The sequence below is a fragment of the Psammomys obesus genome, unplaced genomic scaffold, assembly GCF_907164565.1.
Source record: "Psammomys obesus unplaced genomic scaffold, mPsaObe1.curated_primary_1811, whole genome shotgun sequence".
In the NCBI taxonomy this organism is placed as follows: domain Eukaryota; kingdom Metazoa; phylum Chordata; class Mammalia; order Rodentia; family Muridae; genus Psammomys; species Psammomys obesus.
Window position 1 is genome coordinate 365024 of NW_026592510.1, and position 18005 is coordinate 383028.

Here is an 18005-nt window from a genome sequence, read left to right on the forward strand (position 1 = left end):
AGCCTCTTTTTCTAGGTTCCCTGGTGGTTCAAGACCTGCTACCCAACATGAGAATTCTACAGATTCTGACAATATCCTGTGCCTTGTAAGTCTCAGTTGTTTGTGTTTTCTTCTTTAAAAAGTAATTTTTAAATTAAACTAAATACAATTTTTAAGACAGGGTCTCACTATGACTGGTCTGGAACTCACCATACTTTGGAAATTTAATTGACAAAAGTCGCATGCATTTGTTGTTTACAAAATAATGTTTTTGAAATATACCACAGAATGGCATATTTGAGCTAGTTAATGAAGGTTTCCTTTGCTTTGTGTGTGTCTGTGTGTGTTGAGAAACCCATTTGGTCGGGGTGTTTTGTTGCACATTTCCCACTGCATATTGAAGAAACATATATTTAACTGAGGCATTTTGAAACTTTGCAAACCCATGGAAGAGAGCATTGGCGTTGAAATCAGCCTCCAAGCTAACAAGCTAGAAACAACAGAAGCAAGCCCAGAGCAAAAAAATCAACCAGCTAATGGTGTTATTTAGCAGGAACTAATTTGATGGTTACTAGAAACCATTAAGAAGCTACACACAGAAAATTAAATTCTAGCTCAAGCTTAAGACACCAGTTGAAGGCTCTCACATTAGCTGATGATCTAGTGTGGCTCCAGGGGGAAGTGAGGTATGAGGCGCTATTCCCAACAAGGAAGCACAACAGCAATCAAGATCAAGTTAGGATGGCTCACAGCAACAGGTGCACTGGCCAGGGTCTTTACTCTCACAGGTCTGTGGGACACTGTTAGCACTCCTGTCTCAGTTTCGACCTTAGCTTTCTGGAAGAAGAGGGTCACGTGTATTGACTTTGCTTTGCTTTTATTTCATGCTCAGTCATTTGTCAGATATAACTCCTTGAGCACTGGGACGTTCCTTATGATACTTACCTTGAATTATTTCATGCATGCCAGTCTTGCCACCTTGTAAAGGTGGCAAAGAAGCTGACTGGCAACACCACAGTTGGATCTTCCATAACACCTTCAGTCTATGGAGTACAGCATGGATATGTGGTAAGCGTGGGTTGGTGAACTCTCATGAGGGCCTGCCATGCAGTTGCATGCACTGAAACCATGCCAGTTCCACATGCTAATCTCAGCTCAATGTCTTGGGAAGAACAGCACAGAAAACGTTGTCCTGCTAGTGTCTGGGGGCGGGGGAGGCACATCAGAGTAGAGACACTTTCAGTCCTGGGGTGGTGCTGCTGGTGGTGGGGATTCCTTACTGTGTAGACAGTTAATGTCCCACGAGGGTGGGGGTGTATAGCCAGAACCAACTTTCTTCATGTTATTGTTTCAGATTAGTACTCCCATGTTGTGTGTTTCCCTTCTCTTCCTCATTTGAAGCCAATCCCCATATGTTAAGGCAATAGCAGAAAACCATCCAATATGGCACTCCATATGGAATACCAGGAAGAAATGGCATTCCTCTCAGGCCTGCCAAGGGTGAATTCAAGGACAGAACAAGAGAGGCTGATGATGGAGGCGCAAGGTCACTGCCTGGCTAGCCCTGGTCTGAGGGCTCACTGTAGAGGGACAGCGTCTACTCTCTGACTGAGCAGCTGGATGTCAGATGCAGCCCTTGGCAGCCCCCAGGGCAGTGGAACACAACCTTGCATGGTTCCTGTCTAGCTGGTAGCTTCCTGCCAGGGAAGGCTGCCAAGCAGTTTGTGACAGCTGTGTAGTGAGCAAGTCTCTGAGGTTCTCTAGTACACGGCCGTTTGTGACTATGTATGTGTCTACGTATCATGGGAAGTCACAGGGTCCCTATTTTCCACTGGCTTTCATTTCTCTGTGTTATGCCTGCTTTTCTTGGCCTTTACAATGGGATTGTGAGCAGAAACCTATTCATTCTATATGTGAAGAATATTTAGGTTTTGCTCTGTTCCTAAGCAGTGCTGACTTTCAATGTAATCATATTTACTTACTAGCATCTTATCAGAATAATTAACATCTTTCATGGATTTTTGCTAGGAGAAACTACCCACCTGCATAATTGTTTTGTTTAAGATTTAAAGATCAGCAAGATGGTTTCGTGGGTAAAGATGTTTGCCATCAAGCCCAAAGACCTGAGTCCAATCTCTGGCACCCATATGGTGGAAGGGTAGAACCAATGTCCTACAAGTTCTCTCTTTTATGACCTCCAGATGCACAACTGTAACATATGTGCAATCATCTACCCACCGCCACATGCAAAACAAAGAAACAAATGTAAAAGAATTAAAGATAGAATTTTAGCCATTTACTATTTTTAAAAAATGAACTTTAAGCCAGGTGTGGTGGAGCACACCTTTAATCCTAGCACTCAGGAGGCAGAGGCAGGTGGATCTTTGTGAATTTCAAAAACAGCCTGGTCTACAAAGCAAGTCCAGGACAGCTAATATTACATAGAGGAACCTTGTCACACACACAAACAAACAAAAAAGAAAAAATGAACTTTAAAACATTAATGATTGTTATTTGTTTAAGTCTTAAGAGACTTAATTTTTCTGTTTACTCAAAACAGCTTTTGCTTTGTGTTCTTAGAGTTTCTGACATGTGGACTCAATTTTTTACCAGCAGATACATATTGAATGATTAAGACTTTCTCTAATGGCAAATATGAAAAGTTAAGAATGAAATTCTAGACATTACCTTTCAGCATTATTCGCCCAGTGGATCCTCCGAAGGTACTGAGAAGGCTGCTTCTTGCTCCTGAAGATGTGGTTGCCTCAAGGAGAGAACCGGTGATATACTGGGCTATGGATGTCCTTTGGAGGGTGGCACGGTACTCACATTTGGGGTCTCGTCCACACTGCTTTAAGCACAGACCAGCTCTAATCGTTCCATGGGCTGCCTCAGAGCTTGGGAGCTGTGTGGGGCAATGGAGAAGAGATCCAACTGTATCTTCTGTTTCTTCTCTTCTCACTGCACTGTAGATCTGTGAATAGCACAAAGTACAGGAAGTATTCATCTGGTTTCTTAGAAAAGCAAATTAGCTTGTTGACAAAATGCCAAGATGACTTATTAAGAAAGAAGGCTCAGTCGGTCTACGCACAAACACCTTTGAGCTCTGCACGAATGCATTAACCTGAACATTCTACAGACACCATCTATTTGGAGAAGCTCCGTGCAGTTATGAAACAGGCCATTCAAACAACTCTGCCATCAAGTAGAGCACTTAAAGTTGCACCAACCAAAAATACATTCAGCTCAAATTTCTCCTCCTCCACAGGAGAACAATGTTCTGTAGAGCCGCAAGGACAAACCCTTCTCTCATCCGTTTGGGCTCTCTTGCATGACTGACTATGTCTGCCTGCCTTTCTCCATGATTCAATCTGACCTACGCAGGGAATTCTTGCTTCATGAAGAAAGTAAAGCAGAGATGAGAGAGGGTCATGGGGAAGATTTCCCTCATGGGCATACTCTTCCAGTCTATCAGGTAGCATCAAAGTCTTTGACATTTTTACTCTCTTCCTCTACCCTCTTCTCCCACATTCAGAGAGTTAACCCCTGCCCAGTATTTCTTTATTTTTTTAACATCTTTTTAAAAAATAATTTATTGAACTTTATTTTATGTGCATTGGTGTGAGGGTGTCAGATGCTTGGAACTGGGGTTACAGACAGTTGTGAGCTGCCATGTGGGTGCTGGGAATTGAACCCAGGTCCTTTGGAGGCACAGACAGTGCTCTTAACCACTGAGCCATCTCTCCAGGCCCCTGCTCAGTATTTCTGCTCTGTCATTTTCTTGAGACCTTCTTCTTTGATCACTTGTATTCACCAAGAATGATCTGATCAGAACATGTTCTCAGCCTTTTCTTCTTCCGATAGGATGGAATGACTAACGTAGTCCTGAACTTAGACATCGTGCAGTGTGATTCACTGTGAAGAAAAACATGGGCAAATGCAGAGGGTAAAACATACTGCTTGCACTGTAGTGTTTCCACATTTCGCTGAAGAAGAGTTCTGGCTATTATGGAGTTCAACAATACTGCAAGGAGGTGTTGGGTTGTGTGAGGTGGAGTCTTTCAGACAATATGTGAACACACGGAAGAAATGTCACACGAAGGTGCATCTTTGGCTTTGTAAAGGAGGAAGGAAGGGATACTACTCGACAACGAATTCATCATGACACCCTGAACATCTTGCTTTGGTTTATTCACAGTTTCTGTGTCAGGTCTAGGCAAATCAGAGAGTTTTTCATCTCACAGAGATCACAGACCTACAATGAGCTTGTGGCAGAGTGGCAATGGAGGTGCCTTCATGATGGTGTACAATCCAAATTTTACCTTAACTATGGTTCTTAAAAAGCCCCTGTATTAGGTTCTTATGAAACCCTGGAACAATCTCAACATCCCACCCAACCCCAGCATTCAAACTGGGCTAACCTAGATTCATACTTTGCTTTTCTGCATGCTGATACATCTTTGCCATTTACAGTCAGAGTGACAATTCTTAGCTTTACTTTCTGTCATTAAACTTCTGCACACAACTGTGTCCAAGAAAATGGTGTGTTGGGATTGTATCCAGATTCTGAGGTGAGGTATAGGGGATGGATAGATACCTGGTTCTGCCTTGACTGGCCAGAGAGTTGGTCATGAGCATGAGTAAGGGACTTGAAGGTTTTGAGTCAGGTTCCTCCTCTGTAAAGTGGGGCCAATAGTGCTGCTTCTTAGGGACACTGTGGGATTCACTAAGGAAACTCACGTAGCATACCTGACTTAGTGTTAAGAAACAGCGCCCATTACTATTGGGTAACTCTGTAGGACAGCATGCACTCCTCCTCAAGGAATGACGGGAGCTTGTTAACTAGAGAGCACAGTCTACGTTATTCAGCGTGATGTAGTTATTACTATGCTTCATGGTGGCTGGACAATGTCATCCTAACCCTGTCTGGGCAAATGCAGCTCTCAGGCCATGACTTTCTTCTCAGTGCCTGTCTTTTCCTAGACACTGATGTTGTTCAAAAAGGAGAGCAATCTCCGTTGTCACCCTGTCATACATATCAAACCACACAGGCAACCTATACCTCAGTAAGTCCCACACAAACTCTTCAGGACTAAATGGTCCAGAATGTCACAAGCACATTCTTGTGAGGACTAAGAAAGGCTCCACAGGGAAAGCAGTGTTTGGCCTGAACCTTAAGAAGCAGTTGTGACTCTAACTGCAGTTAGGTGGGGAGGGTAGTTCAGGATAGAACCCACGCGATGGGGCTGGAAAATGCAGACTCTGCCCTGTCAATAGCAAATAGAGCAGGGTATGCATGGGGGGGTGTGTGTGGGGAGTGTTAACTGTGCAGTGAGAAAGGCTAGACAGCCTGGTAACAGAGAGCCTTAAAGCAAAGAGTTCCAGTCCTTTAGAGGGTGCAACCCTTGACACTTGGTATCTGTTTGTTCTTAGAAGAGGAGTGAGGCCAAATGTTTTGTTTGAAAAGATGAACAGACAGTTCTCAGTTACTAATAGGTTGCCTACTTTCTTTTCCTGCCAAGCTGCCCTCAGGCTTACTGTGCCCACAATCATTGCTCTATGATCTATACCTATTATAACACTTTCATAGATTCCGAATGGCCCATTTAGTCCTTTCTCCAACTTTTCCAGTATATTTTTCTCAAAATCTTAGATCTAGAAGGTATGGCAAGACATACAGACATCTTGATCACAGAAACTTGAACACAGTAAATATTCGCCCCCCGATACTTGTACTTTAATGGAACACTAAAGATAACTATAAATGTTATAAAGAAATTTATTTTGTTTTGATTAACTGGATGTGTGAGTGTTTCTCACAATAATTGTTTGCTAAAGGACACTTAGCCCACAGAATGGCACAATATAATTTGCTCAAATCTAACAGACTTACTTCAAATTCCTTGATCTTGATGGGACCTCTGAAATACACTCCCCCCCTCCCACAGCTCTTTTAAAGCCCTTTTTCTCATCACACCACAGGTCCGTCTCCACCTGTTCTGTGTTTCTTTCACTACGCCTTCAGGATAGTTACAATTCAACAGGGAAATGCCAACAAGCAACTAATACATGGAGGTCACAAAGTCATAGCTGTGAGCCAGATTCGGGCGTCAGATTGGCTTCATCCAACAGTGGGCCGTTATCAGTGAAGTTTGTATGTACGTGTGAAGCTGAGGCATTCCCTGAACACTGGACAGCCTCATAGCACTGAGGTTCCCACAAGATACCACATGGCAGGATTTCTATACTGTCACATGAAGCAAAAGGTTTTACCTGTCAGCATCAGTCTCTGGCTCTCTTTAGTTATCACATTTGTCCAATATCTGGTTATTGGTGGAAGAAATTCTGTGGCCCTTCCCTCAGTAATCTATGGAGAAGGGGGTAGATTTATACGATAAGTATGCACAGAGGTTCTCCAGTGTGTCCTACCTATGTTCTTCCTGTGTTAATTGCTGAGTGTATATGGAGAAAACCACTCTGTACTCTCAGAAGGTTACACCTCATGCTATGCAAGCACCAAGGGAGGGAAGCAACCAGTAGTCTTATCTTGCTGTGAAGCCCATGAACTAAGAGTGACCAGCATGGCAAAGTAACCCTCAGGGAGCAATAGTGGCCCTCAAATTGTAGCAGTAACCGACAGCTGTCTAATGAGACTTCAGGCTTACTCAGCAGGGGGAAATCATGCCTGGCACTAGAAACCTAGCCAATTACCTGGGGCTAGTGAGGTCACGGGTCTAAGAGGAGAGCCTACTACTATCTTTATTAAACCAGGACATTCCAAAATGCATTCTAAATACTTATCCTTAGACCCACAGATAAATGTAGCTTTCATCCCTCATGAAAGAAGCTTCTCTTTGCAACGGACAGAGATCATTATAGAAAAACACAACTGGTGAAAATGTAGAGAACAATTGATCAGGAGGTGCCCAGCCTAATGGATACATCTACAACACAAGTGCTGCACCAAAGGTTCAGGGTACAGCTTAGAAAAGGGGATGGAAAGATTGTAAAAGCCGGAGAACCAAGAGTCTGTAGTTCGGAGAGATTGTGTCTCCTAGAAATCACAGGGATGCTTCACCCATGACATCTCAACAATACCCCAACCTAACCAAGACCCAAACAAGGGCAACAGCAATAGACATGCTACTCTGCAAGTGGGAAGTCTCACAGGGCCCCACCCCGAGACAAGGAACTACAGGCAACTAAGGAAGGCTGTGAGCAGGAGAATTAATTAGTCTTCCTCAGGGATGGGACCCTTAATTGGTCATCCAATACCAAGCAGTCAGCTTTGGGATCAAATGCATACAAGTAAGTGAACTCAGCAGGTTGTGTTTGTATATTTATGTGTGTGTGTATATAACGAAAAAGAGGCCATGAATTTGAGAGGGAGCAAGGAGATACAGAAAGGGCTGGAAGGGAGAAATCATGTAATTATATTTAATTAAAAATAAAATACAATAAAAGGTTGCACCTCACTTTAAACTTGAACAAAGAAATAGAAGGGAAAGAGCTCTAAGAACGAATGTCGATGTCTCTATCACCTCTACCACCAAAGCCCAGAAAAGAGAATCTGAGTTAGCAAGCCCTAGTCATACCAATTTTTGACAAACAAACCCAAAACATTTATTAGAAGAATGCTGAGCTGTGGACAGAATGGTGGTAGATATGGTAATCAGGGAACATGCCAAAACCAGTTACTAGCTCTTACCAGATCACTTCCTTATAAAAAGGAAGGAGCCTTGGCCATCTGGTATGCACACAGCAGAAAGAGCAGCCTCATTACTTACCAAGGCTCTGGAGCATAGCTCTGCCTCCCAGCTCCCTCTCCTGCTTTCCAGCTGTGTGATCTTCCTTGGATAAACCATTGCTGTACCATTCTCTGTGATAGATGGACATATCTGCTTCATAAAGTTGAGGCTAGAATTGCAGTCTCTGATGCAGATAGTACATTAAAAGAGCATCTGGAGCTCAGTAAATGGTGACAGCGGCGCCTGTACTGACTGTGGCAGCTGTAAAACTGTGCATTCTCTCCCTACTAACTCATCACTTGCTTTCCCAGTGGGAACTTATTCAAGCAGAACCTAACAAAAATATTTTTATAGTGGGGTCTGTCCCCTGTTGTTGTTTTGGGCTTTGCAACAACTACAATGTGAAGAAACCCCAGTTGGCCAGTTAGCAGATGAGACCCTAGCTCAGTTGCTTCTGTCACGGCAGCTGATGGTTCGCCAACATCCAGCCTTGCTGTGAAACCACCTTGGTTCCCAGGTCCTCCATTGCTGCCACAGATGCATAAGGCAGCCATGTAGATACTAGTGGATCCAGGTAGAACAGCCAGGTAGTTCATAGAATCATGGAGCAAGTAAACGACTGCCGTGGAAAGCCACGGGAACAGACATCAGGTGAGGTGTTGGGCATATCGGTGTTGACCCCAAATTATCTAGATTGATTTTATTTTGCAGGTGAGAAACATAGCTAACCTTACATAGCTAAGCCTAGATTAAGAGTCATGATAATCCTGCTCCTTTACCTAGCTTTATCTATTGTCCCATGCATGGTCACACAGCTCAATTGTGTGACTCAAGGTCCCATTGTTCTTTGGCAAGGGGTCTCAGCGATGCTAACACTGATGTTGTTTATATTCATGCTTTTCCTTCTCATGCTAAATTACTTTTTAAAATAGTCAAGTTGTGACTAATGAATGACCAAAAGTGTTTCCTTTATATGGAGATTTATAGTTTTGAAATCACAAAGTGAAAAACCATATAAACTTTATCCTATTTGATTAATGTGGTAAGAGTACATGCTGAAAAGACGACAGACTACTGCCCTGCATGGGTCAATATTATTTTTTAGATAAAATGAACATATCAAAATATAGCCACCAAGTTTGATAAACAGCCATGTGTTAGTTCTCTCCTTCAATTGTTTAACAATCCATTTGTATTTACTGAGCACATTTACCATGCCTAGCTAAACTACTGGCAATCCATTGAGAAGTACCATGTCAATGGGGAAGATGACAGCAAGCAAGCAAAGCAAATACATTAATTAAAACTTGGCAAATGACAAGCATGATGGTCTGAGTTCAAATCCAAAGCACTCATATAGAGACAGATGCATGTCCCTATGTCAAGACTGGAGACAGAGACAGGAAAATAATTGAAGCTCATAGGCCAGCTACCTCGGTCTACACAGTGGCAAACAGCAAAACAACCTTGTCTGTATTAAACAAAGCAAAGGGCAAGAACCAAATTCAAGGTTGCCCTCTGACCTCCACACACATACACTATTGCGTGTATGAGCCTGCACTTGCAAATATGAACACGTGTAACATATTTAACTCACTATGTAGACCAGATTGACCTCAAACTCACAGAAAGCCACCTGTCTCTGTCTCTCAAGTACTAGGATAAAAGGTCATCACATTCTGTACACTCTGTACATCACACTCTGTAGACTCACAGTAAAGCGATGGCCCAGCATGTAAAAGCCCTGTACTCAAATCTCAGTACTAATAACAAAAGCATAGTGTTCTATATAGTCAAGACATATTTTGAATGGACCATATAGGTCTTGCTTACATTTCTGTAAGTAAAATAAGACAAAACAAAATAGGGAATTAACACAGAATCTACATTTAGGCATTGTTAAGTTTTTAGTAATTTAAGATTTACATAGTAAGATCAATGCTGTACTCAGTGCCCCTCAGGCCTCCTCAGTTTAGCAATTGTAAATGATCCTCTCCACAGAATTACACTTATCCCATTGTAACATCGTGCTGGGGATAACATGGCCAGGAGCGTTTGGAACAAAATAACCTTCACATGTTAAGGTCACTTTCTGCATGACTTTACTAATGCTTAGGCAACATCTGTAAAAATATAGCAACATGTGAAGTTCTTTGTGATTCTAGAAGCGATGCCTTGAAGAGACCAGTACCAGGACATGGAGTCCAAATCCAAAACAGAACAAAACAAGTATAGTGAAGGTGAAGACTGCACCATGATGCAGGTGAGAACACAGCCAAGGGCTGCAGAGCCCAGGGAGGCACAAAGCAGCCACAACACACCACATTAGCAGCCCTTACTCAGGAAGAAAGCTTGTTCCTCCGTACAGCGAGAAGGGACTTTGCATTCACTTGAAGGAACGGCAAAGGGGAGTCAACGTGGCACAGTTTTGTTTCCAACGTCGTCTTTCTAGGATCAGAGTCATGGGAAAGAATGTCTTAGGTCCTGGCCGTACACCTTCAGAAATCTTCTGATAGAAAGAACGTCTTTACTTAGGGGTTCACTGACCCCGTGATGCTTGTCATCACCTCAACATTTCTGGGATGCACAAATGAACCAGGCACTGAGCACTGAAACATGATTCTATGGAGGACTCAGACAAGCTCAAATAAGAGGCCCTGCTACAACCAGCATTTAAAAATAAGGTACACATGGCTAGGACTTGGTGTCAGGAACCCGAAACTCCAGCACAGTGTTACTAATTACCGAGCTGAATCCCTGGCCAGTCCACTACAGATGGAAAAGCAAGAGCTGTCAAGCCCCTAAGATTCCCTCCCTTACTCCTAGCAGAAGCTCAGCCCATGGGCATTTTGTTTTTCCTTGCTCTAAGTCCAGAGCAGTGGTAGGTATTACAGTATCTCAATAAACACCCCCAGATTAATGAATGAGTCTCTCTATAATATATCTTCAACACACACTTCCTGAGAATCTTTCAACTTTTGGGGTCGTGGATCCACTTGACTCATCTGAACCACAGATGACATGGATCAAGAGCATTTGGTGAATATTATATATATATATATATATATATATATATATATATATATATACATTATACACTAAATTATATCAAATCCTCACAAAGTATTCAAAACAGCTATTGCCAAATGAGGTTGTCGCTGTTACTAACAAAATGTGGCCAGTCCTGAAAATTTTACTCATCATCTTCAGTACTATCACATTATCATATGCTGATTGATTGGTTTAGGGTCAAGAATACTAATCTTATCTATCTTTAATAATAAATGTTCATAAAAATGATCATTTGGAAGGACCAAAGAGACTCATTAAACCCAGCATAGGGATGTATGAATTGACTTCCCTAAATCAAATTAGCCCAATCAACATTGTTAGACTTACAAACTTTATGACGAATGACTGAAAGAGGTGATTTTAAAAAAATAATAGTAAGACTGCCCTAGAGTCTCCACCACTGCCACTCTCAAGATAGGGTCTCATTAGGCAGAGCTAACTGATGTGAAGCCTGCTATGTAGACCAGAGCTCAAGGAGATCCATCTGCCTCTGCCTCCCTAGTGTTGAGTTAGACGTGTGTGCTATCACACCTGGCCCAATATTTTTATCGTTGACATGAGAAGGGCAGACCAGACTGTCAACATGGTCCTTTAAAAGTTTCTCTTCTCAGATGTACTCACCTTCTTAAGCTGGGAAGGGGCATATTAACTGACCTTAATACCGCTTTAAATTTTTTTTAAAAGATTTATTTATTTTACATGAATGGGTGTTTGTACATCTGTGTGCCCCATGCACACAGTACCTGCAGATGTCCACAGAGGGCATTGCATCCCGTGGAACTGGAGTTACAGATGGTAGTGAGCCACGATGTGAGTGCTAAGAATCAAACCCAGGTCCCCAAGAAGAGCAGCCAGAGCTCTTAACCACTGAGCCATCCTTCCAGACTCAATAATTATTTTGATGACCCTTATTCTCCAATCCAGGTTGACTGTTGTGCTCCCTTCCTTCTTATCAATGTTCTACAATATCAGCGATCACTTCAGTAGTGACTGCACATGTACTTCCAACAGCACCCTTGTCCTCCCCTATAATATGCTTTTTAGAGCATGCTGGGCTAGAGAGTCAAATAAGGTTGTTTGAACTCTGTTAATCATAAGTTCACAAGTTAATAGGTGAAATAAAAGTTGTATATGGTGTATTGGTCTGGAATCCCTTTTTACTGGCCTAAAAAATCTTCTCTTAAAGGCTGGAATCTAAAAGCAGTGTCTAGAAGGTTCTAGAAAAATTTCAAAGGTTGAAGGCAGTTTCGCATGGATTTTCACATGTAAATCAAAGGCAATGATTAAAGAGAGCTACCAAATTGCCTAGGGGTAAAGAAAAACAGGAATGGCTTGGAGACCTAATGAAAAGGATAGAGAGTCACATTTTGGCAGTAGTCTGTGTTTCCTCTGCTCCCGATTCCACATTCCATTCCAGAGTCTGTATGGAGAATTCCATTCTCCTGAGAGTACTGAGACCATGCACAAGGCACTGACCAAACACAATTCCAAAGATCCCAAAATAAAGACTTCATGAGCACCGCGCCAGTTAGCTGGAGAGGCAACACTGGCTTCTACAGGAAGCACACTGAGCCTTCATTACCAGGGAGCATCTCAGGAGTAAAAGAGGGCGTCCACGGGACGAGTTGGGGATTTCACAACAACAAATACACTTCCCCACAACTTCTTCCAGCCCACATGGCTTCCTTTGTCTGGTCATAAGCAAGAAATAAGCATTTTCTTTCTGGTACTCCAACCACATTCAAAGTAAAGCCTTATAGTGTTGTTTCTTATGAAGCACAAAAGCCAGTGTTTGCTCCTTTGCTGTGCTGTGGGGACCATCTCTTATTGAATCCCTTGCTCCCAGCACAGGGACATTTTATAAACAGTAGAGGTGGGGTAAAAAGGAGAATTGGAGCCTTATAGTCTTGAATCTCAAAATAAGGGCAGGCCATCAGTGGTAGTATGCACCACTTGGGAACTTGTTAGAATTGCAATCCCCAGATGTAATTGAAAACCTGAGCTCCTTCCTCAGGAGGAAGCATCAGCCTGGTACTGTACACATGGCTGAGAGCCTACAGTGGAGGGCCTCATGGACCACACCGGTGAATCAATCACTACTATTCTGCTAACTAGACACAGTAACAAACTACCCTCTGAGTTTACATCTCAGTATCTGTAGATGCTGCAGCTCTCATTAGAGACATTTCTCTGTGCAGTGAATGGCAGGCAGTTAACCCAGAAACTAACAACAACAACAACAACAACAAAAATGCAGGAAAGAGGTATCTACACAGTGCTCAGCTACAAATGGGACATCTGTATTGTCCTCTCCCTGCAAAGTTCATGAACCATCTCAGAAGAGCTGAAGATTGGAGAGCACCCAAAGGAAACAGTGTCTTCTGGACTCACTCACAACCACTGTGTACACTACGCATGATCAAGCCGGTCAACATTCCAGTGGGGCTGGGGGTGGGGGCTGGGGGTGGGGGCTGGGGGCTGGACTCCTGAATCCCCTCCCCTGGCTGAGAAGTTGCTCATCGATAGCTGCCTGGGTTGGGAGAGTCAGTTTTCTCTAAGGCTGTGGCTCACAGTAGGTTGACCACATTCTAGTGGGTGGCCTCACACCCATATGTATGTGTGCAGCACAAACTCAAACAAGAAAAAAAAAAAAAAAGGACATAAAAGTGTGGAAGGAGTTAAGGGGAGGAGTGGTGGATGAGTGCATGATGAAATTATCAGTTTATTAATTAAAATAACATATTCAAAAAACAAAACAAAACAAAACAAAACAAACATTAAAAAACCCCTCTGGAACCAGAACCCAGGTATCTGTGTTTAACCAGCTTTCCACAGGATTCTGATCCCTGACAGAATTTCAGATCTGCTACCATAAACTTGAAGGAGATTCTTACATTATCTTTAATCTCTGATTGTGCTCCTCTGATGAGCCTTCCCATCCATGCGATCCTTCTAGAAAAAGACACAGAGAGCACTGCTGAAATCCTATTCAGCTCCCATGCTTCAAAGCATCTGGGTTTAAATCTAGCACGGGCAAACTAACAAGTGCCAGCTAGAGGGAGGGGCATCTCTTGCTAAAGTTACTCATGGCTGTGAAAGTAATAGACAGTTATAAAGGAAACTTCTAGTTTAATATCTGCTGAGATGAATCACGCCTGAGATACTTATTCTAATGGGAATTACCACAGAGATGAATCATGTCATAATGAGAAAACCTAGCTGCCAAGGAAGCCTCTGGAAAAGAAAAAAAATCAAATTAGAAAAAATGGATTATGTTGTTAGGTTTCAATGTCAGGCGGTGAATTAGGCCTACAGAAGAGACTTAAAGGCTTGATCTGCTAGGCTCCTTGTAGCTCTGAAGAGCAGTAGGTCATTCTAGTGAAACACACGAGGCCAAATCCCCTGCAAGATAAAAGCAAACAACCACAAGTGCTGTAGTCCTGTTCCCTGGAGCCTCATTCTTGCTAAGCTGTACACATGGAAAGCTGTGAGGGACAGAAAGTTCTGGAAGTCCCATGCTAAGGGATGCTGCAGGTTCTGAATTGGAAGAGAGAGGATCAAAGACAATCATGGGACCAGGCTACTGGCTTTCTGTGTGTTATTCCTTTCATGGACAGGATTCTTGCTGCCCTTGACCCATTTTCTAACCCTCTCCCTCTGGCCACCTGGAAAGAGCCATTGTTGCCTCTGTCTTCATCGTTCTCAGGGCTCCTCTGCCTCTGTCACTGCTTTTGGACCAACACCTCATTTCTCTCCTCAACTTTTTTTATTGTGATACTTATATATATATATATGATTTATATATATTGTGATCATATATATATATATATATGATTTTTTCATATGGCAAGAAGGAGAGAAGTTCCATGTTTATGTATATGGATGTCTAGTTTCCCCAGCACCATTCATTGACAAGGTCACCCTTTTTGTAATTGATGTCTGGAGTACCTTTGCAGACTATTGGCTGGCTTGGCTGTGTGTGTTAATTCAGAGATTTTCATCATGTCTGTTGGTCTGTTTTTAGGGTGTGTGTGTGTGTGTGTGTGTGTATGTGTCGCGCATCAGAGTTATGGTCCTGCTTTGTCATAGTCCCTCTTGAGCTTTTAATCCTGTTCTGCTTGAAGATGGCCTGAGGTTGAAGTGGACCTATTAGAACATATTGTTTTGACATTCAGAGATGGCTAAGTAAGAAGAGGCCTTAGTGTGGGCAGTAGGAATGTGATCTTTGCATCTTATTGACCATATTGGACCCTTAACTGCCAGCATCTAATTGGAACAGGTAAGTTGATTATTCCAAGATTCAAAGAGAGTAATTAGCTGTAAATTCTGTCTCCAGTTTTGTATCTGAGTAGTCATAATAACATTAATGCCTAAATCATTTGTGTATGTGTGAGGGAAAGAGAGAGAGAGAGAGAGAGAGAGAGAGAGAGCAAACTTTTTTATTCAGAGGCTTAAAGGTAGGCAGCCAATCATGGCTTGAGCCCAGAAGACATCCTAGGGTTTTGCAGGCAGAGGACAACTCTCCAGCAGAACACTCAGGCCAGACTGTAGTGCCTGTCTATAGGATTTTTCTGGAGAAGCTCAGACTGCATGAAGTACAGACATGGATGAAGAAGAAATCTATGCCTAAGAATGTCTTCCCTGACTGGACTCTGTTCACTTACCCACAATGATTTACTGGATGTATATTTTGTGTGTAATAACCTGCCAGGAGCTACTGACAAAATGGTCACTAAAAGTCTTTTGTTCGTTTGTTTTTCAGTCTTCAGGAACACTACTTAGTATCAGGGAAGCTGGGAAGTTTCTGGACAGTTATAAAGCAGTAGACATGATATGCATGATATGTCCTGCACAGTTCTGCAATGAGTGAGCACAGCATGCTTCAGAAACAGGAGGGTCTTAATCAACCACAGAAGGCTTATTCTAAGAGGACACTTTAGCACAATTTGAAGGTAAAAACAAAACTGGGGGAAGTCAAGAGAGGCAGAAATGCCCTAAGGAGAGAAAACAGTATATGAAAAACAGTTCCATGTGGGCTCTTACAAGTGGATGCAGTTTGAGTCAAGAACCACTCATTCTCATATTTTCTTTTTTATCAGAAAAAAATGCATTTTATTGTAAAACAAATGTCTTTTTAAAACGTTTTCTGAGAGTTTTGTAGATGTTTTGATCAAATCCACCATTTCTGTCCCAACTTTACCCACATCCAGCCCCCTTCCCTAATCACTCAATTTTAGATCCTTTCTTTCTTTCTTCCTTCCTTCCTTCCTTCCTTCCTTTCTTTCTTTCTTTCTTTCTTTCTTTCTTTCTTTCTTTCTTTCTTTCTTTCTTTCTTTTTCTTTCTCTCTCTCTTTCTTTCTTTCTTCCCTTCAAGATGGGTTTGTCCTGGGTGTGAAGCTTCCCACCAGAGCACAGTTGACTTGCCAGCAGCAACACTCTTTCCCAAAACTGTTCCCCCATGCCAGCAGTTAACAATTGCTAATATCCTGTCATAGAGGTTCTCAGCTCCAGTGTGTGTGTGAGCACATGAGCTCTGGATTAATATACTGAGAGACCAAAGGTCAAAAGCAACATACTTGATCTTGAGAGGACACAAGGGTATGAGAAAGCTATTATCTCTCACATCATCTGTCCTCATGATGTAGTCAGATAAGAAAAATATGCCCACCCTCCAAAGACCTCCATAGACTTCACACACTCCAATATCCTACAAAACCTGAAAACAGAGCTAAACTTGTTTTTTTTTTTAACTGAAACAATTTACTAATTAACAAAACTTAAATATTTGTCTAATTTACACTCCCTAAATAGAGCATTTTAGCTCTTACGCTTTGTAATTTTAAGAGCCTGTTGTGTTGTCCTGGTGAGTTTAAGGTTTTTCTTGGTTCTCAAAACAAAGAGGTCTTTTGTTGAAAGAATCAGGCGACAGTGTTTGGTATAAAGAATTATGGTGTGAAATGTGAATGTGTAAAAAGCAGACAAGAGTTCTTTGTCTCCAGATTCTTTGAATTTCTTGCAATAAATTAAAATACTATTGTCCTTTGCTTTGAGGCAGCTCTGAATAGTTATGTATTGTCATGTTTCCTGAGAGTGTATAGAGGACAACATGCAGGTGTGATCAATGGTCAACTGCTTGTGGGTATTCCAAGGCTCTCTCCCCTTCATGCCCTCACAGATCCAGTGACATGGCATATTATATTGCATACAGTTGGAACTCATGAAATATCCCTTAGCTTTTAGCTGGCCTGTGGCATCTGCTTTTACTAGGCATAACCATCATGCCAGAGGCAGGGAGCAAACAAAGTCAGTGCAGCCAGCCTTTGGCATGAGTTCCTGGGCTGCGTGGGCAGATGGCACACAGGCCACCAGGACTTACTCAGAGCAGAGTGGGTAGGAATCAGTGAAGATACAGTGCTAAGCTCAGAACAGAAGTTTTTTTGTTTACTTGTTTGTTGTTTTACTGTGTTACATTTCTGCTCAAATCCCAGTGATTGAGAAGCTGCACTGGATACCAACAGATGTTGTTTCAGAAGCAAATGCAGCTCAGGTGGAAGGTTCTACCATCACTCAAGACCCAGGAGTGGGAACACCTTTTGTACTACAGAGAATATAACACTTTCTTCTTTCAAACCTTTCTACAATCACTACAAGAACTCTGACCTTGATTCTTGCTTGGCCAGTTACTTCATGAGCATGGAGCAGAGAGAACAGGAGATTGATTTGTTGCATTTGGGATGGATGAACAAACCTCCACTTTGCTTATTTGTGTCTCAGGGGTGAAGGTGCTATGCTAATAGGAGGAAATGGAGGGGAGCATTTGGAATACTGTGCAGGGATGATACTGGGGGCTCTTTCTGGAGAAGAGGGGAAGAATGGAGGACAAGCACACCTAAGATTGCTGTGCTTTGGGGACTCCTACTGCCCAACCCCCAGGAGGCCGGCTATTGGACATCAACACAATTATCACCCTTTATTCCTGTTTCAGGAAGCATTCCCTGATTAATCAATTAATCAATGTCCCATCTAGCATCTCTTGTATGACAGGGTGGTGAGGAAGGCAGGGGGCAAACGGGAGGTAATAAGTGAGAAGAGGCTTAGAGAGAGATTTAAGCAACTAGAGCTCCAGGAGTTCAGAGGAGGTCAAAGAAGGGAACAGGCTGGCTTCACTGGGAGGAAGGGCTACTGCAAGGGAAAACTAGCAGGATA

General features: G+C 42.5%; 1 protein-coding gene across 2 annotated transcripts in view; it reads right to left on the bottom strand.

The window, feature by feature from the left end:
- Plce1 (phospholipase C epsilon 1) overlaps positions 1 to 18005 on the bottom strand; it is a 250089-nt gene that overhangs the window by 155524 nt on the left and 76560 nt on the right. For both annotated transcript variants that reach the window (XM_055614080.1, XM_055614081.1), the window contains exon 2: positions 2668 to 2953. In XM_055614080.1, coding sequence (XP_055470055.1) covers positions 2668 to 2953 — 286 coding nt within the window. The remainder of the gene's footprint in view (positions 1 to 2667; positions 2954 to 18005) is intronic.